Here is a 22,661-nt window from a genome sequence, read left to right on the forward strand (position 1 = left end):
AGGGTACTATAAGCCATAGCTCCATTAACATCTTTGTAAAAACAACGTTCTTACGTACTGTTTAGTGTAGTTTTTAGTTGCTTTTCTTTCGCCTGGCTTCCGAAAGTCAACTGAACACTTGACAGCCATAAAACTGACAGCATTTTGTCGTTAATCTCAGCTGACAGCATACCAAGGGAAAAAGAAAACAAAATTGCGTGATGGTGAATATTTTTTTTAAAAAGAACAATTTATTGTATTTTCAATAAATATAACGTCTTTAAACCAAATCACAAAATTAACAGTGTTGGTCAGTGTGCTTCGCTAGTGCTTTTGGATGAACATGTTTTATTCGGAAAAGTTCAAGAGAACAATTCAAATTAAGCATACCGCACACGTGTTTCGATCGACCAGCAGTTCAAATTTTCGATTCAATAAATGTATTTCTACGTATTTTTTTATGAGCTTAGTTAATTTTGTATCTTTCTATTTCAGTTTTTACACATCGACCTTTTCATTTAATTTTTTTCTGATTTCATTTTTAAAAGAAATGTTTCGTTATCAACTTTCTAGAAGCAAAACGGTTTAACTACAAATAATTTTTTACAACTATTTTGTAGGTTAATTGGCAGCCTGGTGAGCACCAAATTTACCACTGTGTAAAATGTATTGCATGAAAACACTTTTTCACAATATCCAAATAAACTACTAATTGAAATTATTCCATAGAACCACAAAACTTAGCCCTTTAAAAATCTTTGAAAAATTACAAAGAAGACCACCGCTCCCTTCAATGGGTAAATTATCCATCACCTTCGGACTTGGATCATTCTCTTTCATTGAAACAAATTAATATGTTTTTTTTTTACATTACCATTGACTTATTATTGATTATCCCATAGTTGGCCAGCAATTTTGACCAAACCAAGAATTACTAGAAACCGTGCTACAACACTCACCGTACGTGCGTTCATCGCACCATATTAAGTCTTAAAAATGGTGCTTTCGGAACAACGATAACCTTGCTATCCGAACGCTGTGGGGAGGAAAAAAAAACAACTTTAGCTATACATATCCTGCAGGTCCCCACAAAGTGGTAAACCCAAGATTCTCGACACCGCAACATACACACAAGAGTGAGTCTGTGAGGAACAACGACAAAAAACAACGTTGAATAAAAAAGAGGCCCTCCATCAAGTACCTTTGCCTGGAGAAGGTTTCCAGAAGTGAGCAAAAAATAATCCTTCCCAGTGCACGGAACGGCGTGTCGACATGGCTAGGGAGGAGTAGCAGAGAGCAAAAAAAAAGGCTAAAAAAACAAGCGGATCCAAACGGCACAACCGAACAACGCTGACTTTAGCATCTCAAGGTGCTTTCAAGACCAGACAAACCTCTCCCCCAGGTGTGATGTGATCATGTGCGAGCACATGGCATAAATATAGCCACCACCACCGTTGGGCCTTCCCCTTCCACCGAGAGAAAGAGAGATACGTGTCGATTTTCAAGCATCGATAGATCCGAAGGTCAGTGGTGATGGAATTTCCAAAAAAATATGTTCGAAAACCGCCTGCAACATGGAAGCGAATCTTGTACTTTTAACACCTTATGACTTCACGCAATCGCACCGGGGAGAAATGACTGGCGAGAAGCTGCACACTTTGGAGCTTTGAATAACAATGAGAACATGAACTAGGAACAGAAATAGAAGCACGGCCAATATGGACTCACAATGCTTTCGTTACAGCAGTCAGCTGGTTGGAACCCCGGCACACCTCTTTCGACCGGCTGCCCCTTCTTGGAGGAGGTCATTTTTTCGCGCCTCATCATATGAATGAAACGACCAACGTACACTTCATTGACTGCCCGACCGGCACTGGTCCACCGTGAATGAATGCGGACAGCTGGAGGAGGCCCTTACCGGGCCGTCGGAACCACATGAACCCGTCCCAGCACACAAACTCATAAATCATCGATCATTTACGGTTTCGCGCAGACGTTGCATCGGACAGGTATCGATCGATAAGCCCATAAATTGCTTCCCCGACTTTGTTGCCGTACGATCGATTGACAGATCTGCTCCCTGATAGGGTCTGTCAATTAAGCTATGATAGTGGAAACTAATAGTGAATGAAAAAGAATAATGGAATATCATTATTGCATACAATTTACACAGCGAACACAGTGAAGGTCTTACAGGGCAAAAAAGTGGACGCTTATGTGTGGTACTAGGTTTAAAAAATGAAAAGGTCATAGGTTGAAACGTGATTTGTGCACCACCCCGGGTATATTGGCCTGTACTATCGGGAGTTACTCAGAACATGGATCTCTTTCTGCGAAAAAACTTCCTCTATACTTGAAGTCCATTTGCAACGCTTAAAGACACATAGAGTAGCAACCCTCAACCTATACGATGGATGAGAATGTCTGGTCTAGGTATGTTTTCTTTTAATTATTCTAACGAGTTTAACAGGCATCGCTGCAGCGATCAGAATAAATATCACGATCGGTCGACATGCTGATATCATCCCAGGATTGGATACGGTTGGCTTGAAGATGCACTGCTTGTTCATCCGACGTTTCGATTAATCGTGCCCTCATAGAAGAACACCACATCGACTCATTTAAATAATGAAAGCTCGAGATTCTGGAGAACCTTCTTCAAACTGGGCAAACCTGTATTTATAGACAACAACTTTGAGGAAGGGTTTGTTACAAGCAAACATTAGCAAAAACCGTGTAAAATAAAATCTAATAATTTTCCAATCAATTGTAGTTAAATTCGAAACGGAAAGAGCCCACTAAAAAGTATTTGAATAATGGAGCACCGAGAGAATAGTTCTAACATGAACAGCTTCATATCGGATATTATTAAAAATGTATTTTCAATAATTTCAGTAATATTTTAAACCAAGCCTTTTTTTAACAAACTGTCGCATCCATAAAATCAACAACGTATCACAATTGTTTTCACATCCTCCTCCCTTCGAATGCGTTAGAAAAACAATGCACCCACTCTCATCTAGAGATGAAATCCTTGACATTCTACAATGGACGTTCCCAGTATATTTCGTGCTGATTGGATGTTATTTGGTGTGAACGTCAAGTGGAAAATTAAAACGAAACCCTAAAAATCATAACCGAACAGCTAAACACCATTCCGCTGCCTAGGGGATAGTCAAACCATCATCCGCCCGCTGAAGGTGAACGTTCCGATTAATTATGATGTACCGGATGTCTCGGATGGGTCGTAAAGACATCAAGCACCCGAGCTAACGATGCCATTTTGTCTGGCGAGGAACCAGCGGTAAAGCAAGTGTTCCGCTGCGTACGGTTAGTTAAATTTTACCGCCTACATTCCCAACTCGACAGGAAGCACTCGCAGCACAAAAGTTCACACAAATTTTGTGGAACTGCTAGTAAATTAGCACATTCGCAAATGCCACACGGCGCAACATTCTCGCCTCATTCGGTTTACGGAATGGATTGATTAGATCTCACCTTCAGTCGCCACCATAAAAGTGGATCAGTGTTCAGTCTTGATAGTTCATTTTAATAGTATCTCTCTGTGATACGCGATTTGCTTTACAAAAAACAACACACAATGAAACATTGATTTCCACGGTAATTAAATTGCGTTTTCCACGCGTTCTAACACCTTCCCTGTGATATTGGTGGGAACAGGTTCGATTCAGTTGCTTTGAACCCGGAATTCAAAACTGACTTATTATCGTGCCGACAACGATGTATTCTATGGTCCAAATTTTAATTCGCGACAGGATTCAGGAAAACATTTTTACCTATTATTCTTCTCATGCGAACCTTTCTGCCCTATTTACCGTGCGGGTTTTAGCACGCAGGTGTCAAACATATCCAACATTGACCAGAAACCATTTCTCTTGCTGCTTTCAACACTTTCTTTATCGTCTTATGATACCGATGCTAGCGATGGAAATATTTTAAGATTGATTTAATAGATTTCCCACTTACCGGAACTGTTTGGTTTTGTCCTGCAGGTTCGTCACAAGCGTACGGCGCAACGGTGCAGGCGACGCACCCGGCGATGCATCCTGCTGCTGGGCCACGATGGCTCGCGCAAGAATCAGATCCTCCTCTCTCATGCTGTTCTGGTGTGGGATGGCGGGCGAGCGGACAAGCGGGCGGGAAGCCTTTTCTTGATCTTGAAATTTCTTTCCTCTTGCACACACACACACTGGTTCGGTTATCGAAGGGCTGCACCTTTTTGTTTTGTTGCTTTCGGTTTCCGTGACCTTTACAGTACACCGTTTCAGACCGTTCGGCGAGAACTCCTGGTCTTGTACTGGTTTACAGAAAAGAAACCGGCACACCAAAGACGCCCGACTACTGATGCGACTGTGATAGAATGATTACAATTTTCCACACGATTTATTTCGTTGGCTTCCGTAAGCAACTGACGACGGATAGGGCCTTATAAACCGTTTGAAACAGTAGAGTTGAACCGGAAGAGAGCAGAGCTTCCGGGCCAGCGGGTATTAGGCTGCTTAGACCTTGCGAGTTTTGACAACTGTTTACGATTCGGAAATCAAACACACTGAACGGAAGACGTCGTGAAGAGGAAAATTTAAAAGTGTTGTTATAACACTACTCCGTCATATTGTTTCACCACTACGGAACAGAACAATTGCTGATAAATATCGCTACTTGAAAACCAGTATCACAAAACCAGCCCAATATCGCCCGCGAAAGGGGATGGGTACTTGCCGATAAACTAGTTCCTCTGAAGTTCTTCTGTTTATTTTATTTCTCGCGTTTTTATTTTATTTTTCAGTTCGGTAAGAGCTGGAAGGTTAAACACAACGTGCGCGCATCATAGGCGATTTATCCACACGCGCACTCGAACGCCACCAAACGATGGGAAACACACAGTCGCGGCACAAAAGGTGGAACCAGACTGAAGTCAGCACGCTGGGACGCGTCCGTTTTTCTACCGCCGTCGATCCGGCGCAAACACGAAACGGCTGGACGCTGTGGTGATCGCGAGATCATGATCACGCGTCTGTGCGCGGCTACCATCACACACTAACCGTGGACACACGGGCGTGCGCGCGCGCGCGGATACAATCACTGGCGCGTGGTTGTGTGTGATTGGGGCGGATTTGTGTTTTATTCTTTTGTTTTCGAGATAGTCAAATCTTCAAGACAACACCACGCGGCGCTCCTAGACGCGTACCGACAATGCGGTGTGTCGTTGTTGAGGATAAATATTTACGAATTCATAACAAGCTCCAAGCTGTCGAGGAGCTTGGGGGCGAGGAAGTCCGCCGAATTGGCGACGAGCAGTGGGAACACCCTAGTGGGACGGAACTTCTTTGTGAATGATGTGCGAAAAATGTCTGCGACACCGGATTGTTCAGTTAGAACGGAAACGGAAAAAGTCCGACTGGAGACAGCATGTTTTACTATGGAAGTAGCTATCAATTATCCGTGATTATGTATTAGAACAATATGTTTGGCTTACTAAACTTCTGACTCAGCATAGCAAACGATAGGACTATTACGAATTTACACCCTCCCCACCCTTCTAAAAAAGTTATGTTCGACTAAACTCAAATAGAAGAAGGGACAATACAACAACCGATATATTGACGAATTCTATAACCAGTATTCGGTAGGCCAGACTTTTCAGGCGAATGACACTGGATGACGCAGCCCGTAAAGTCCTCTTAGATTTTTCCGTCGGACATAGAGGTTTGGTAGAATGGCGTAAACGAAGTGCTGTGTTTTAGGATCGATATACGTCAAGCCAAGGCTGCTCTGGACTATAACCACCTAAGTATGTTAGCTCAAGACTGGCTTGTCCGTCCAGTTGGACAGGCCATTTCCTAGCCAGTAAAGTGACTGTTGACTAAATAACAAAATAAAAATGGATTTTTAACCTAAACTGCGATAATGAGATGATTAATAACAAGCAATAATGCCTATGTTAATGTGAACAGAACAGAATTACTAATTGGATAAGTTTCCAATCGAAAATCATTTGGGAGAGAATGCCAATGTCTGTTTGGAATGCGACAGACACCAGTTTCGGATTGAACTCAGTAAAGAGGTCACGTAAGTAAAGTGAAACTTTTTAGGCACTACATTCAGATAACCACTCCATGCATGACGGCAATTGTTCTAGCGGAGGTAATATCCCGCGGCACGTCGCCAATCTGCTCCTCCTCCGCCGGACGGTACATCTCCTCCATCGGAAAATCGGCACACGAGGAACGGCGCAGCTGAAGGATCTGTTTGTGCTTCTTCCAGCACACGATGCCTCCGGTTACGCTCAGCAGTGCCACCAGAGCAATAAGACCACCCGCCACTGCCGGCCAGAAGATGCTCGTGCAGAACGGCAGCTCGTGGTGGGTTCGGCGTAGATCCTGTAACGGCGTACTAATGTTCGCCAGCCAGGGTTCGAACATTTGCCGGACCTTCTGAAGCCCCACACCGAACCGACCGGATCGGCCGAAGATCCACACGTACTCCAGCTTGGTGTGGCCAATCTGGACGCACGAGAACGCCAGCAGATAGTTTTTCTCGTGCAGCGCCAGCACGACGGTGTTGATCATTGTCAGCGGCCCGTGGCGAGTCGAGGCGTAGCTGATCTTTCCAGTGAAGGATGGTTTAAACCGTAGTTGGAACGGCCTGAAGCACTGGTCCTCGTCCAGGTGCTCGAGTACGACCGCGTAGTACGACACGTACCGCTCCTCGATCTCCGCCTTACCGTCGAATAGGGCCTCAAAGCGTACATTGGAAAAGTACAGGATCTCACCAGCAGTATTCTCGAACGGCTCGATTCGGTCCTTTTCGTAGCTGTTTTGCTGCAGACGAGGACAGGGTCCGTATAGCAAGGTGCCTACGGTAGGTTCCAAAAATCCCACCAGAACGGTTACTACTAGAAGGTACCACATCCTGCCATGCGTTGGAGTCGTGGTACACTACTTCACACCAATCTGGCGGACACGATGGCTTTCCATTCCCAATTCGAAATTCTTCCTTTGACCTGCATGCGTACCCCGGAGGAAATTGATGAAAATTAAAGCAATAGCGAGCGATTAGAGCGAATGTTACCGGTGCGATTGGAAATCGAAAAACGCCTGCAGGAACGAACGCAGAGCTGCAATTAATTTAAACTTAGATCCACGATAGCGAACACCCGCTCGCGACTGGGGAGTTATTCCACTCTAATTCTTTGGGGATACACTGCCATGGATTGTCTGCGCTGACGCCACAACGGTGCACATTTAATTACCACGCAGTACTACCATTTAGGTGCTCCGACATGTGGACAGACGTAGATGATTTAAGGACCGACCGAAAAATGAAATAACATTTCAATTTACGGCGCTCGCACGTGGGAAATTAATGCATGCACCTTTCCCTTTGCTAACGGTTCATAAACCCAACCCGGCGTATATTCGATGTTACTCGAACTGCCTCAGTTACTGGTTGACTACAATTAACGCGACGTAGTACGTAAGGCTTCGCCTTAAAAGTCCATTTGCGGGAGGTTTGCAAATTGAAAATCGCTGTCCACTAAGATCGTTCTTATTTCCAACCTAACTCCCTCTGCCAGGGGTTGATTAATCGATAGCGTTACACAAAAACGGGTGAAGCCGCATCGGACAACGGAGGTACGAGTAATTTTTCACTTTCAACCCCCTTCAAGCACATATGCAGAATAAGAAAAATGATAACATAAAATGAGTACTGACGAGGAATTAATCTTAAAGTAACGCCAAACTACCGTTATTTCGCGTTATTAAAGCCTTTAGGTGACCTTTTTCTTCCCCGATCATTGCTTTTATGTGTTACTATTATTTTTGGTTACAATTCCGACTATTAATTCTTATTTTTCCATAAGTGTTTTAACCAATCTCATTAGAATTATTAAATTTAACTTTTCTTCAGCAAGAAACACAACACTTAACGAGATGCAAGGAATTGTAAGTTGTAAAAGTTTTTTTAAATGTGGAATCGAAACGTGGAAGGAAGTAGATTTTATATTTTTTTAATAAACTGAGCAGTAAATAGAGTTAAACAAATTCGAAGAAGTTTGATAAATGAAAAAATAACATGTAAAATTGTACAGAAAAACAAGAATTATGTAAATTGTTAAATTGTTTTTTCAATACGTGGAATCGAAACGTCGTTGGAAGAAGATTTTATAAATGTTCAATTAACAATCACAATGGACGTGATTCAAAAAGCAAAAGAAAGGATTATGCAACTTGGAGGGAAAAGGATGAAAAAATATTGTTTCAAATCAAAGAAGTTTAATAAATGAGAAAAAAAAACATGTAAAATTGTACAGAAAAGAGTGATTAAATCACGATTGATTGTTTATGGTATCTTCAGTTTTATTTGTACGATAACAAGTATGCAAACCATTATTGATATTGCGTCATCAGTTGTAGCAAAATGTCTTCCTTTTGTTTCGTTTCGTTCTGCTGGCGGAGTTAACAATCATACACAATGTTGGCAACGAGCAAGTCTGCTTCCTTGCGGAATTCGATGTGCCTTTAGCTGCTACTTCCAAGTTGTCCACACGGAGGAACCTCGCTCGGTATTAGTACGGATTTGGAATTAAACTTGTCTCACACCCTCTCTCGCTCACTCTGCCTTTCTCGCTGCCCAACACTGGATAATATCCATGAAGAAGAACTTTTCGCTTAGGATTTCTCCCCGGCTAAGGTTAAAGTGTTGGGAAGGGAAGTTCAAAAATGCCAATTAGTACACGAATGCACATGTTGGCTCATTGACCCATGACGAGCAGAACTCAACAGGTGTGTGCGAACGACGGCGATGGCTAGTGGGGATTCTTTTTAGGAAGAAGATGCTACTTCAACGTTCGTTACTGACCATCACAGGCTCATTATAGAGCTTCATTATTCGCGTGGTGCAATGAAGGCTACGGAAAATGGTTAGACAAAAGAGCAATAAAAATTGATATAGATATAACAATGCCCAAGGAACGGTCCCCCGCCTTGCTGCTTGCGGTCTGCGTTCGACCCTTTGCATTCTCACGAACGCTTCTGAGACCATCCCTGATCTTAATATGATGTTCGTAGTGGGACAAACACGAACCGAACTCAGACGGTGTACTTGGAGAAGTCATCGACGCGGTACATGATGCCTCCGCCCAAGGTGCTGGCGGTCGAGCTGAGATCGTTCGCCGAGCCACCCTGCTGCAGTTGCTGCTGCTGTTGCAGTTGCTGCTTCTGCTGCTCCTGCTCCAGCAACTGCTGACCGTACCGGGAGCGGATGTTTTTAATTTTGCGCAACCGCTCCAGCCAGTTCGAGGCGTACGGGCTCGAGTTTTTAGTCTTCAACGATTGTGCCACCAGCGAGGCTAACTGTTTTAGGGGGAAGAAAGGTTTTATTAGAAAGTTTCATATTCAACAGTTTTATGTACTAACAAAGCACGGAGCGACTTTCATAAAAGTGTTACAGTCTAAAATTCGAGTCAGGCATACGCTTTGAGCTTACGTTTAAGGATTAAAAAACTGCTACAAAAACCTTCCACTTACATTAGCATGTAGTGCCATCTGGCGGGCGAGCAATGGCGCCGTATGGTCGGACACGATCTTCGTCTCCCGCGTCACGTGCTGCGAGATGTCATCCTTCGATCGTACGAAAACGCGATTGCTGTTAAGCTCGATCGGTTCCACCACTACGCAGGCGTAATTGTACTGACCCTGTGTGGTGAGAGCAAGGATAACAAAATTAACGCTGGCACTAATCAGGGTCGGTGGTCGTCTTACCTTGATCGTTTTCAGATCGTAATGCTCGCCGCTCTCGTTGTACACGATCGTGACGAAATCGTTCCCGATGTGCTTCTTCTTCTCGTTGCAGTGCGGATCCTGCTTCTTGTTAGGCATCAGGGTCGCCACGTGGAACGTGATCTGCACGATGTCGTCCTGGTAGATGTACGTGAACGCACCGTCCTTCCCGTTGCTCTCGAGATCGATGAAGATGTTCTTCTCTTTGGCATCCTTGATCGCGACCAGCGTACCGAGGCTGCTGAGGAACTCCGCGTACCGCAGGCTACCGTACCGGTTCTTCAGTATCTCCGTCTCGTTGCCCGCCTGACCCGGCCCGACGTACAGCACGCCGATCTTGTGCATCTCGAACGGCGGTATCAGATCGAGCAGCGCGATCGCCTTCTCCGGATCCTTGTCCATCAGCACCGGGCGCTCCGGACCGAACTGCCCGTGATGGTAGAGCTGTAGAAACACGAAGCTCGGACTGACCACCGTCCGGCTGAGGGGTTCATTACGCATCCGCGCCACGTTCGAGGCACTCCACTTGGAGCCATCGCGCGAGTAGTGCTCGCGCACGGTCGAAATGGTCTTCGAGCGGCCACGCGGAACGTCGTTATCGTTGCTTCCGGCGCCCCCAATACCTGTGCCACCTCCGATCCCACCTCCCGCCATCATCGACGGGAACGATGGAGAGGCGGTGCCCGAGTTGGACTGCTTCAGGTTGGCGGTGTTTCGGGCGAGAAGTCGCGGCGACAGCGGTACCGGTGACTGTGGCGGTTTGCTCGTAACCTTCTCCATCGGCAGCTTTAGGCTGAGGGCTGACGCGGACGACGTTTGCGTGATCGGATGCAGGGCGATCGGAGCGATCGTGTTGGCGGCCGGAACCATCGACGCCGCACCGGTGCCCGGTGGAAGGTTTATTGTCTCGTTCGAGGCACCTCCATCTAGCAGGGTGGAGCGGCTTTGGTTGGTGCCGGGCGCCATTGCATCGTCGGCCGAATGTTGTTTCCTCGGTGCTAGGCCACCGGCCGGCGGCTCGAGGGTGTTCGTCTCCGGCAGCGAAGTGGTGATTGCCGACTTGGCCGCACTGAACTCGGCCTGATGTTTCGCGGCCATCGTACCCCGCACCGTGGGTGCCACTGTTGACAGTATCGGGTCCACCGTGGGCGCGGCTCCAAGGGTACGCAACATACTCGGTGGAGGTGGCGTAGATCCGGCAATTTCCTCCGGAATGGCCTCACAACTGACGCCCTTGCCGTAAGTGGACGATTTTTTCTTCTCCACCATTGAGCCTTCCGGTTGGACGGGCGCGTTTACCGTCGTGTTTGTGAATGTTTCATTCGTTCCCACACCACCGCCACCACCACCACCACCGGCGCCAGCGTCAACCATCGTCAACGGTGGTCCCGAAATGTCCGCCTTTGCGGCCGCTTTGCTCAGATACTTGCTATTCCACTTGGACCCCATCTCGGGACTCGAGTTAACCCGACGCACCGTTTTACGCATCGAACGTCCCTCCGGATCATCGAACACCACACCCTCGTGGTGGTCGTCGTACCGTCCCCGACCCGACGACTCACGCCTTTCGTCGTCACTGTCGTCCTCACCATCGTCATCATCATCGTCGTCATCATCATCATCCTCATCGCCATCATCATCGTCATCGGACACGGCCGCCGGATGCTTGTTGCGTGGAATATTGATCGGCCCAGATCCACCGCCACTAAGCGACCCACTTTCACCCGCCTGAAGCACGTTCTTCAGCTCCTCATCCTCACTCTGCTCGTGCTCTTCCTCTACCGAGTGTTTCTTCTTCGGGTCACTCTTCTTCGTCAGCTCAAACACGTCGTCCGAGATGGAAACCTTTGCGCGGGAACCGACCGCACCGATGGCGGAGGCAGACACTGGAGGTGACGCGACATTCGAGGGTGGATTCATCTGGTCGACACTGCCTGCATTGGGCGCGTCCGAATGGGCGAAGCGATCCGTCATGGTCGCGGGAATGTCCGCGTTACTACCGAATGGAGTCAGTGAGTCGCCAGCGGCTCCATATCCGTGCGGAACGCTGGCCCCACTGTAGGTGGAAAACTCGGATCCGATCATGCCACCACCGACGCTGGGCGAAAACAGACACGTGAGGTCCTGGAGCGCTACATCGCCACCGAGGATGTCGTGCGAAACCTGGCTCTGGATGCGCGTAATCCACGAGGTGTACCCCGTCGGTCGGCGCACACTCACCTCCGCCCAGCCGGTACAAACGCAGGCACACGGCTGCACGGGTCTATCGAACCCGATGCCCGACGAGGACGAGGAGCCACCGGCCGTCATCGAGCCGCCCAGTTGCTGCGGCAGTATCAACCGATTGCCGATCGTCGCCATCAGACCCGGTGGTCCCCTTGGGGCCACCAGCGAGCTTGTCCGCAGCAACTCACCACCCCCAGCACCTCCTGCAGCGCCTGGTGGCCCTCCATGGTCGACGGAGTCGGGATTGCTACCGCGGCGCGACAAAGCCTCCAGCGATCCGGACGAGTAGCCCTCCTGTGATCCCTGGCGGAAGAACCGATTGCCACCGGTGGACGAACCGACAGTCGAAGCCGAACCTCCGGCACCGGCCGACATGGGCCCCGCGGAGTGGGCGGAGTGCGGACCAGCCGGGAACGGTGTCGCTGCCGTCGACGATGAGGTCGAACTCGAGGTGGTCAGATCCGTACTGTCAGATTCGTTTGCACTGGTTTGGGGAGACACGACATACGGAAAAAGAAAGTTAACAAGAGCAGTAAACGGTTAGTGATACTTTTAAGATAGATTTCTGCGTGATACAGTTAAGAATAAAAAAACCCTTTTTTTTGGGATTACCAATAGGATTATTTGCTCTGACGATGGACAATGATGCGTAGCGTAGCGTCTCGTTTGTGATTAATTTTAAATTTAATATTAAGCTTACATGAAATGTTTTTTTTAGGAGGTTTTTTCTTCCCAGCTTTGCAGGGTCATTTGAAAGGGATTTTCTACGTTTAATGTTTACGTATAAAAGGACGAGTCTCATCGTACACTAAGGGCTTTGAGGAAGGAGGCAGCATAGGAAATGTCCGTATGATGTACAAATTGGCCTTATTGCTCTCTATCCTACGCGTGGTGCAATCAGGTGGAAGTTAAATATAAAAAAATAAATTTTAGTGGAAAGTTTCATGCTTTTCCTTTTCCAACCCCCGTCGATATCGATTTTGTAGGCCAATGGTTGAATGCAGTTATGCTTGGAGTGTTAGGAGGATGAAAACAATCGAAGGTTAGAAAGAAATACGACTGATAAACGCCAATTTGCTGCGGGATGAACGAAAAAATATAAACATTGCGGGTAGAGTTGGATGATGATCGTGATGGTGCAAGTTTTTCTCACTTTGGGAACACAGACACATATACACCCGGGCAGAAACGGGCCGATTGAGTACTATCGATCTTACCTACTGTGTTGCAAACTGGCTTTGGTATACCTTTTATTCGACGTCGCCGTGGAAAGCGCCGCGACCGTTCCACCGTTTTCGACGGCCGGAAGTTTACCGTCGGTGTGGTCCGTCGCCATGGATGCCGCCGCCAGATGGTGGTGGGTGGTCGCACCGATCCCGGAGAGACCGGAATCCTTGCCGGACGAGGCACTGCTGCTGCTGGGTGGTTCAGGCGACAGCGGCTGCCCACCGATGGTGGTCGTTGTCGTGCTCGCGCTACTGTTCGACTTCGAGAGCATTGGATGGGATTGGTGTAGGGAAGATGGTGGTGGTGGTGCTGGGTGATGCTGCTGCTGCTGGTGCTGGTGCAGTTTGGCATCGTGGCCGGCGGTGGCGGAGGTTACGCCCGCGGCCACACAGTACTGATGGCACCGATCGCACAGCCCATTGCGGAAGTTAACGCCCGAGCAGCCGCTCGTCGTGATGGTGATCAGATCGTGTCCGACGAGCCACGTCATCGATTGGCCGCCGGACAGCAGAAACTCGGCCGACGGGAGCCGCTTTGAGATGCCGGAGCAGGGCGAGAACGTGTGACGCACCATAAAGTCGACGCACGTTTCCGCGAGTTCGCAGTGAAACTTGCACATATCGTCGTTGAGACCGGACACCGGATAAACGCGCTGCGTGGAGGACGAGCTCGACACGGAAACTCCCGACACACCGGTACCCTTTGGTCCGGCCTGCTGCTGCCCTTGCTGCTGTAGCAACTGTCCGCCGGGTGTGTTCGAGAGCTGGTGCTGCTGCTGGGATTTTTGTTGGCCTTGCGATTGCTGCTGGGCCTGCGCTTGTGCTTGCTGTTGCTGCTGCTGCTGCGCCTGGATGCGATCACGCCGCCGAGAGCTTTGCTCCGTCAGGCTGGAGCTGCGCTTGCGCTCCGACGAATCTTCGTTGGCCTGCGAAAACGAACGCGACCCATCCTGAAACGGAACCTTCACGTACGACTCGAGCCCCTGCACGATGAACTTCACCAGCTGGTGGCGCATCGGTAGCTTGCACTTGATAAACCATGCGGCCACAACGTAGTGCGCCAGCGACACCGTGTAGTGATCGTACCGGAACGGGTTCGTGTACGGCAGCGACATCGCCAGCACGCACATGTACGTGCGCGTGTTAAAGTTCCCAAACCGGAAGCTCGGCACGAGGATCAGCGTCGAAAGGAATTCGAGCACGGGCAACGCGACCGTTTTCGTGCTGGTCATCTTGCTCTGCTCGAGCAGCAGATCAGCCATCTTCGGCATCAGCTGTTCGGGCATTTCGAGCAGCAGAATCGTGAGGGTCCGGATGCAGTCCTGCGCCCGTCTCGAGATCAACCCCAACTTCAGCGCCTCGATGATGTTCTTCTGCGTGTTAAAGTCCAGATGCTGGTGGTACATCGCGAGACTCGAAAGGGCCGGCAAAATCAGTTCCATGTAGTCGGACACCTTCGGTAGCATATTTGCCGGCACCTGCAGCTTCTCCAGCTGCATCCGATCGGTGTACATCCGGTATAGGGTGCGGGCGAGCGAGTCCACGTCATTGCCCTGGATCAGCGCCTTATTCTGCATCACGTTCGGCAGCTCGGTCAGCACGAGCTGTATCACTTCCCAGTCTTTTTCTTCCTTTAGGCACAGCACGATCACCTGGCAGCCGCGCTTGATCGAGATCGTCGTCAGGTTCGTCGCCGGAATGCGATCCAGCGAGGAGCGCTCCGCTCCCCCACCCGGCTGATCGGTGAGATTGAGCTGGCTAGACGACTGGCTCGACAGGTACGGCTGCGGCTGCAGGCTCTGGTGCTGGTACGGGCCCTCGATACCGAGATAGTGCGAGAAGCGCACCCGATTATCGTCCTCCGGGTCCGGATAGCCGATGTGGAACGACCCGTTCGCCCGTGCCTTCATCATCCAGGCGAATATCCGGTACCGGATGGTGCTCACATTGGCCAGCACGTTCGGTTTCTGATAGTGTAGCTCCAGCAGCCCGATCAGCATACTATACACCCGGATCGCGTGCAGCGACGGCAACCGGTATAGCTTGACGATGAACAACCGAATCAGTCCGTCCACTAACAGTATCACATCTTCCACCTCGTGCTCTGTGCGCACCTCGTGGTTCTCTTCGTACGGCCGGTGCAGCAGCTTCTCAATGATCTCGAGCAGCTCGATGCAGCGCTTCGTCTCGCAGTGTATCGTGAACTCGATCAGGGTGCGGGCGACCGCTTTCCGAACCTCGGCGTCCTTCTCCAGCGGCACACTACCGAGATGCACGATCACGATGCGCTCCAGGATCTCGTCTTCGTACGCGGCCCGATTGGCGGCCATAATGCGCTCGAGGGCCTGCACGGCGTAGATGCGCACGTTACTGTTCTTCATCCGATAGAACCGATCCATGAACTGACACAGCTGTCGTAGCCACTCGGACCGGGTGGCCGATATTTTACTTGCCTTATAATCGATCAGCCGCTTCACGGACGCCTCCGGACGCTCGGCGGACACCTTCTCGATCAGGGCGTAAATTTTCTCCGGGTCCGCGTTCATTGCCCCCTGCTGCAGAATGCCCTCCATGATGTTGAGCGTATCGTGAAAGTGCGTCAGAACGGTATGCTCGGCCGGTAGTCGATGGATGGCCAGGTTATGCGAGATCTCTGTCATGATGTCGCAGATAATGTCCCATGTCGGTTCATTCAGCTCGGTGCCGGATTTTTGAATCAACCGGTTCATGCTCAAAATGACCTCGTACGTTACGACCACGTGGCGGCTTTTCAGAGCCTAAAAAGAAGGGAAAGAAAAGTTGTATTTACTCGGCGAACGCACGCCGTCGAGGTGGTGACTCTGCTTGTACTTACATTCCAAAAGCTGGTCAGCACAAGGGAAGGCGAACAGTTCAATATCGGTACGACACACCCGCCAACACCCCACAGGCCCACGTTCGTGTGAAAGATGGCCCCGCGGAGCAGCGCATCGTCCTGATGGAAGGCCGGATTGTTCAGTATATTGCACATGGTGAGCAGCGTCGCATGACCGAGAGCCGTTCCGAAGAGGTTTTTCATAATCTTCCACGAGTGCTGACAGTACGCCTCCTGGTTCACCATGCGGCACAGGATGATGATGAAGAGCGTGAGCGATTCGTTCGGTATGATCGCGTAACAGATGAAGCAATCCAGCACCGACAGGCAAAGCAGAATCGTGGACGTCTCCTGCTTTTTGCACGTCATGTCAAAGATGTACGACACGACGCCGACGAGAAACTTCGGCTCGAGGCTGGCCGCGTTGTACTTGATCAAGTTCACGATCAGCTCCAGCAGCGGATCGATCAGTCCCGCTTCGTCGATCGGTTTGATCCATTCTAGCAGAAACGGGCCAATTTCCTTCTCAAAGTTTTGAATTTGCTTGCCCGTGTCGGTCAGCTGCTTGAGCATCTCCAACCGGTACCCGATGTCCTCCGGTTCGCTGTGACTCACGATCACCCGATAGAACTGGGCTCGCATTAACCCGAGGCTATCGTACTGGCCCTGGATCAGCTTGCAGTAGAAGGCCAGGGCACACTGGCGCTGCTCCATCAACTTGTTACCGACGAGCAAATCCTTCGTCAGCTCCCACAGGGACTGGACGGCGTCCGGTTCGAGTCGCGACGACATTACCTGCTCGCCAAAGTCCTTCAGCGCCTTGCAGCGCTGCGTTACCGGGGTTTCGGGACGAAGTTCACGCTCCAGCTCCGGGGAGATGGGTAGATCATTACGAGAGCTGGACACTGCAAGTGCACGAAAAAGATGAATTCGCATTCGCCGGTTTTCATTCCGACAAACTCCCAAGAAACCCATGTACGTACCACTTCCGGATCGTGTGATGCGAAAGAATTGCTTCAATCGGTAAAGATGAGTTTCGCGTTCCCTTGAGGTCATTTTGATGTTGTTTGATTGAATTTTCTCTCACAAAAATTGGCGACTTGTTGCTACCCGGTCTTAACGCTCATATGGCCTTTATGTTCACTGTTTCAATAATTCAAAACAAACCTCGACATATGAGGGTTTGGGTGCAAAGAAACTGGTTGGACGTAAATTAGAAAAAATATCCGCCTCGATTCTACAACAGTCGTACACGAACAGCTGTTAGGTTATACCACTACCGCAGATGGGCAAGGGTGATAGTTTCTGGAGCTTCACGGTGGATGGAATTTTGCACAGTTCTAGCTAGCTGTGGCGCAGATGGTAAGGATCTTTCCAAACCCAAGATAGCGGCAGAGGGCAATCGATCACCCAACTACCACCGATTAGCCAATCAATTATCGGAGCGAACGACAAGTCCTACGAGTGCTGCAAGAATCCAGACTTGCGTGCCGCACACTTTGCCGGCAGCAGAAACAGCGGGCCAGAGAACCGGACCTTCGGCCGGACCGTCCCCGTGCAACCCGAGGGCGGTAATTGCTGGTCTATTGTTTCTATATCACACAATTAGTTGTTGGCGACCGTATTCTACACTATTTTCGTTCTCTCAGCACCAACCCATCTTGCTGATGTTGACCAAAGTGGATTCATAGACTAGGTGGGTTCATGGCGAACAAATCGCTTAGGATTTGTCAAAAATAAATTAAATTTTTGACAGTCCCCGGTTGACAGAAATTGACATTGTTGCTGGTACTATGTACAGGTGAACGTCGATTATCCGGGGGTGTCGGGACCGAGAGGTCCCCGGATAACCGAATTCCACGGATAATCGAACATATACTAAAATACGTTTATAATACCTGGTTTGAGTCTCGGCTAGTTCACTTTTGACCTGTTCCAGTTAGTTGATTAATCATAAAAAATGTTTGAATTATTTTCCTATGGTATTTTTATTGCTATTTTCGATCAGAGAAAATTTATTTGACACATTATTGCTACAAAATGTTGTGAACCAACCTAATATTCATGGAAACATTTAAGCCCGGTTGTGCAGTTGTCAGTTGCAAGACCCCCGGATAATCCGCCCCCCGGTTAATCCGGCCCCGGATAATCGACGTCCGACTGTAGTTCCAGCAAGAGTCCCAGCAATCTGCCATGGAAAAACTTGCTGGTACTACATGACAGCTGCAAAAAAATTGAATTTTTGTCAACCGGGTCGTTCATAGTTTTATTTACGTATTCAATTTGTCGGTTTTGTTCTTTTCCAAAGTTTTTGTTATTTTCAATAGTGAGGAACATGTTGTTTATACTGTGTTCAGCTACTTTTTGTCCAAATAGTTCGTAGAATGCGGAAAAACTAACAGTTGCACTCGATTGCCTTGCACCATATTATCGTAGTTGATGGTTATCATATTATGGTACCATGGCTCGCAAAATAAAAGAAGAAGATCATATTATCATAGTAAGCATCGTTGTTGAGTTCTTTTATAGATAAACTAAACCAAAAACGATTGTCAAAAATAAATTTCAATATGGTTGCCACTACGAGACCGTTTATCTCACCTTTCTTAGGACCCACCTTGTACCTTGCAATGTTTGCTTGTCAACATAATGTCAGTTGTTTGCATTTGCTCCTTCGTGAAAACAAATTTGTGCTTGTGCTGAAAAACCTGAAAACAAACTGCAATCTGGTGTAGTTCCATATTTTTCTGTTGTCCAAAATGGATCGTGTTGAGGTTTGTGAGAGAATCACATTCTAGTTTACAAGTTTCCACTGAATAATGCGTTTTATGTTCCAGTTCGCATCGCAGGACGACAGAAGGCTTTGGTTGGGAAACCTGGACAGCCGTATCACCGAGTAAGTAAAGTTGCTTCTTTGTGCTTGATGGTGGTGATCTGCAGTAACTGCAAACCACCCTTAGACGAACAAACCCCGATTAACCGTTTTTCGTGCTTCTTTCCGATTTGCCACCAATCGGTATCAACTACTGAAAATCGTGCAAAAATACGGCACAATTGAAAAGTTCGACATGCTGTTTCATCGCTCCGGACCGCTAGCAGGATACCCCAGAGGTTATGCGTTCGTCACGTATGAAAATGTAAGTATCGAAGAGCGTGCGCTTGCTATTGAACAAATACTTAATTCGTCTTATCATTTTTCAGCACAAAGACTCAGAATCTGCACTGCGCAGGTTGGATGGAAAGGTGGTCGGTGAAAAAACGATCGTGGTTCGATGGGCTAAGCATGTGAACCGCGACGATACGGACAAATCGAAGCCAAAGCTAGAAATACCTTGCCTTGCCGGAGGTTCCAAAGGAGGCGCAAATGGGCCGCTAAGCCAACAGACGAAAATACAGGCCCTGGAAGCTAAGCTGAAAATGCTGGAAAGCAGATCGGACGACCTGATCATCAACAAATCAACCACCGCCGAAAGGCCCATTATTGAGCGCTACCAGTACAACATCAATCAACCACAGAGGACTGATCCAATGAAGATGAAACGTTCTCATCATGCGGGTGGCCGCGGGGGATCACGAGGTGGGCCATACCGACATCCCAATCGGCACAAATAGAATGAACGACGTGAATTATTTAACGAATACTCATAGATTTACTTTTATAATTTTAACACCGCTACGATTGAACTAGAAACAAAAATAAATAGACATGAATTAATCGTCAAACTAAGCATTTTATTCTTCTATTCGGGTAATCCCTGAGCATCAACGGGGCCATATTATTCCTTCATCTGGTACTTATATTTTCCACGCATGTGTTTTGGCACAGGAACTACCCCGGGACAGGGCAGTTGTCCAGGAATTTCACAAATGCAATGCTTCATACAGCCAACGCCAAAGTTCGCGGGGTTGTCTTGTTTTTCTGCCAGTTTAGCTTCGGCTTTCAAAAGCTCCCTATACCATAAAACGATTATAAATGAGTTTCAGCAAAAATGGATTAAGTGTGTTTGGTATGCATGTACTTACTCAGACTTTCCCACCACTACCTTGAGATGCTGCAGAATTTCTTGCCTATTTTTGCTATCTACATCGATAAGCATTTGTTTTCCATTTTCTACAAAAAAATAGGAGATAGTGTAAGTTTCTTAGAAACTCTCAAAACATATAACGAAACTTACCAAAGTAGCAACGAATAAACGGAGACGGGGTCATGTTTTTAAATGTGACTACCTGCACCTTAGGATTTTTGTACTGTATCTGGGGAATGTTCCAAAACACAAAATCCCTGCAATAGAAATTATCAACTGTAGTTTGTTTTACGCGGGATGCGTCGCCGGTCAATAGATTTACCTAGCCCCTTCGTGATGATCGCCGTAGGTGTTGTAGTTTACGCTGAAAATTTTTACTTTATCCTTGAGCATCAACTGGCCGGCATTTAGGTATTGCAATGTCCTCCGTATCGGAGCCTTTCCTTTCATAAACGGCATTTCGAATAGTTCAGGTATACAAAGTAGCAATCTTTGAACAAATTACTTCGAAAATCGAGTGGTGGTTTACAAAATAAAAATGAATTTTTAGCACTTTGCGTAAGAACCACACCGCGGTTCAAATACGGGATCAAATGTTTTGGAAAAGATAATTTGACGTTTCGATTGCCGAAGAAGTGAATTAGAAGGTGTATGTTAATGATTTAGCTAACAAATGTCATTGGCAAATCAAACCATTTGAAGTTCAATGCTAGAAAAAAATTCTTAAAACAGTTTTACGCTTCTCAAATAATTTTGAGTAACTGCAAAATGCAATTGAAGCAACTTTTCATCACATTTTGCTTCCGCCAATTCGCCATGTTGAATTTGGCTTGACAGTCAAGCGACACATTTTGAACGGAAACACCTCTTCCTTCGTACCCTTGGAAAAAGCCGACGGCAACGTCAAAAGTAAAACTTGTTTTGTCATTCACCGAAATCCAGAAACAAGATTCATTCTCTCACTGCAATATTTGTAGTATCGTAGCAGTCGGTTCTATTCGTATTTAATATCCAAACTTACATTATGCCTTCCGAACTTAGCACCACTAAAGTAATTGTGCACCCGCTGGTGTTGCTCAGCGTGGTGGATCATTTTAATCGGATGGGTAAGATTGGCAATCAGAAACGCGTTGTTGGTGTACTGCTCGGTTGCTGGCGTGCTAAAGGTGTTTTGGATGTGTCGAACAGTTTTGCAGGTAACTTTGGCTATTTTCTTGTGCTCCATGGGGTTGAAATGCGGTAATTTGTACCCTTGTCGTTTTTGCTACGTTTTTTTCAGTTCCCTTCGACGAAGATGACAAAGACAAATCTGTTTGGTTCCTTGACCACGACTATCTGGAGAACATGTACGGTATGTTCAAGAAGGTGAACGCCCGTGAGCGTGTCGTTGGCTGGTATCACACGGGGCCGAAACTTTGTCAGAACGATATTGCCATCAACGAGCTGATCCGGCGCTACTGTCCGAACTCGGTGCTGGTGATCATTGATGCGAAACCGAAGGACCTGGGACTCCCCACCGAGGCGTACATTGCGGTGGAAGAAGTGCACGACGACGGATCTCCCACGTCGAAGACGTTCGAGCACGTCCCCAGCGAAATCGGTGCCGAGGAGGCGGAGGAAGTCGGTGTGGAGCACCTGCTGCGTGACATCAAGGATACCACTGTTGGCAGTCTGTCGCAGAAGATAACTAACCAACTGCTGGGCCTGAAGGGACTGAATGCCCAACTACGGGATATCAAAAACTATCTTCTCAAGGTTGGCAACGGTCAGCTTCCGATAAATCATCAAATTGTGTACCAGCTGCAGGATATATTGAACCTGCTGCCCGATATAACGCAGGAAAACTTTACCGATACGCTGTACGTGAAAACGAACGATCAGATGCTTGTGGTGTATCTTGCATCATTGGTACGGTCGATCATTGCGCTGCATAATCTTATCAATAATAAGCTCACGAATCGCGACGCCGAAGAGGGCAAAAAGAACGATGATGCTAAGGACAAGAAAGCACAGGAAAATAAGGAAGCGGGATCGGATAAGGACAAAAATAAGAAGGAAAATGAGAAGGATGCGAAGAAGGAAGATGTGAAAGCGGAGAAAGGCAAAGATGAAAAGAAAAAGTAATGTTACAATGATGTATTCTCAGTTTAAGGAATGTCATTATTTCTTTGGTAACAAAATAAATGAAATATAAGTACTGATAGTTCAGTTTTTGGTTTTTATCGAACATGAAAGATCAGTTGCGCAAATGAAATATTTCAAAGCAGCATGAAATATTTGGTCACAGCAGCCCGGGGCTGCTGTTAGCCGATGTTCGACAGAATTCGGTTGTTCCTTCAGGCATTGTAATTGCATTCTTTGTTTCGTAAGTTTAACTCTTATCCAAATGCGAAATGAAATGCGTTAAACCGATAACCAAATCTTTGCGTGGATTTTAAGAAAAGTGAACAACACAAATGCACGCGTGCAACCGCGACTGCTGGATTGAACGGTATCTTTCACGCGCGAAACGTGTATGAACCTGCACTTCGGGTCCAAATGTCAGTCA

At 47.6% G+C, this 22,661-nt stretch overlaps 4 protein-coding genes across 4 annotated transcripts; 2 read left to right on the forward strand and 2 right to left on the reverse strand.

Moving 5' to 3' along the window:
• Positions 1 to 8,510: 8,510 nt before the first annotated feature.
• LOC131289357 (tuberin) lies at positions 8,511 to 17,283 on the reverse strand. The gene is made up of 6 exons (XM_058318593.1): positions 17,072 to 17,283; positions 16,089 to 16,993; positions 13,226 to 16,011; positions 9,765 to 12,492; positions 9,531 to 9,698; positions 8,511 to 9,356 (listed from the first exon to the last, which is right to left on the reverse strand). The coding sequence occupies exons 1-6, from the start codon at positions 17,142 to 17,144 to the stop codon at positions 9,093 to 9,095; spliced, it is 6,924 nt and encodes a 2,307-aa protein (XP_058174576.1). The 5' UTR covers positions 17,145 to 17,283; the 3' UTR covers positions 8,511 to 9,092.
• A 1,478-nt stretch (positions 17,284 to 18,761) lies between these two features.
• On the forward strand, positions 18,762 to 19,778 carry LOC131286227 (probable RNA-binding protein 18). The gene is made up of 4 exons (XM_058315155.1): positions 18,762 to 18,862; positions 18,926 to 18,984; positions 19,105 to 19,225; positions 19,290 to 19,778. The coding sequence occupies exons 1-4, from the start codon at positions 18,848 to 18,850 to the stop codon at positions 19,698 to 19,700; spliced, it is 606 nt and encodes a 201-aa protein (XP_058171138.1). The 5' UTR covers positions 18,762 to 18,847; the 3' UTR covers positions 19,701 to 19,778.
• Positions 19,779 to 19,810: 32 nt separating this feature from the next.
• Positions 19,811 to 20,707, reverse strand: LOC131286228 (small ribosomal subunit protein mS25). The gene is made up of 4 exons (XM_058315156.1): positions 20,436 to 20,707; positions 20,264 to 20,370; positions 20,112 to 20,199; positions 19,811 to 20,039 (listed from the first exon to the last, which is right to left on the reverse strand). Exons 1-4 carry the CDS (start codon positions 20,570 to 20,572, stop codon positions 19,865 to 19,867), a joined length of 507 nt encoding a protein of 168 aa, XP_058171139.1. The 5' UTR covers positions 20,573 to 20,707; the 3' UTR covers positions 19,811 to 19,864.
• A 307-nt stretch (positions 20,708 to 21,014) lies between these two features.
• On the forward strand, positions 21,015 to 22,307 carry LOC131286563 (26S proteasome non-ATPase regulatory subunit 7). The gene is made up of 2 exons (XM_058315530.1): positions 21,015 to 21,309; positions 21,393 to 22,307. The coding sequence occupies exons 1-2, from the start codon at positions 21,138 to 21,140 to the stop codon at positions 22,235 to 22,237; spliced, it is 1,017 nt and encodes a 338-aa protein (XP_058171513.1). The 5' UTR covers positions 21,015 to 21,137; the 3' UTR covers positions 22,238 to 22,307.
• Positions 22,308 to 22,661: the final 354 nt, after the last annotated feature.

This window comes from Anopheles ziemanni, chromosome 3, assembly GCF_943734765.1.
Source record: "Anopheles ziemanni chromosome 3, idAnoZiCoDA_A2_x.2, whole genome shotgun sequence".
NCBI lineage: Eukaryota > Metazoa > Arthropoda > Insecta > Diptera > Culicidae > Anopheles > Anopheles ziemanni.

Coding starts and splice junctions, on each gene's coding strand:
- LOC131289357 (XM_058318593.1), bottom strand. CDS start 17,144: ATGACCTCAAGGGAACGCGAAACTCATCTTTACCGATTGAAGCAATTC. Junction 16,012..16,088: donor TGCTGACCAGCTTTTGGAAT/GTAAGTACAAGC, acceptor CCTTCTTTTTAG/GCTCTGAAAAGCCGCCACGT. Junction 12,493..13,225: donor GCCAGTTTGCAACACAGTAG/GTAAGATCGATA, acceptor TCCCCAAACCAG/TGCAAACGAATCTGACAGTA.
- LOC131286227 (XM_058315155.1), top strand. Junction 18,985..19,104: donor CTGGACAGCCGTATCACCGA/GTAAGTAAAGTT, acceptor TGCCACCAATCG/GTATCAACTACTGAAAATCG. Junction 19,226..19,289: donor CGTTCGTCACGTATGAAAAT/GTAAGTATCGAA, acceptor ATCATTTTTCAG/CACAAAGACTCAGAATCTGC.
- LOC131286228 (XM_058315156.1), bottom strand. CDS start 20,572: ATGCCGTTTATGAAAGGAAAGGCTCCGATACGGAGGACATTGCAATAC. Junction 20,200..20,263: donor GTTTATTCGTTGCTACTTTG/GTAAGTTTCGTT, acceptor ATTTTTTTGTAG/AAAATGGAAAACAAATGCTT. Junction 20,040..20,111: donor GTAGTGGTGGGAAAGTCTGA/GTAAGTACATGC, acceptor TTTATGGTATAG/GGAGCTTTTGAAAGCCGAAG.
- LOC131286563 (XM_058315530.1), top strand. CDS start 21,138: ATGCCTTCCGAACTTAGCACCACTAAAGTAATTGTGCACCCGCTGGTG. Junction 21,310..21,392: donor TGTGTCGAACAGTTTTGCAG/GTAACTTTGGCT, acceptor CGTTTTTTTCAG/TTCCCTTCGACGAAGATGAC.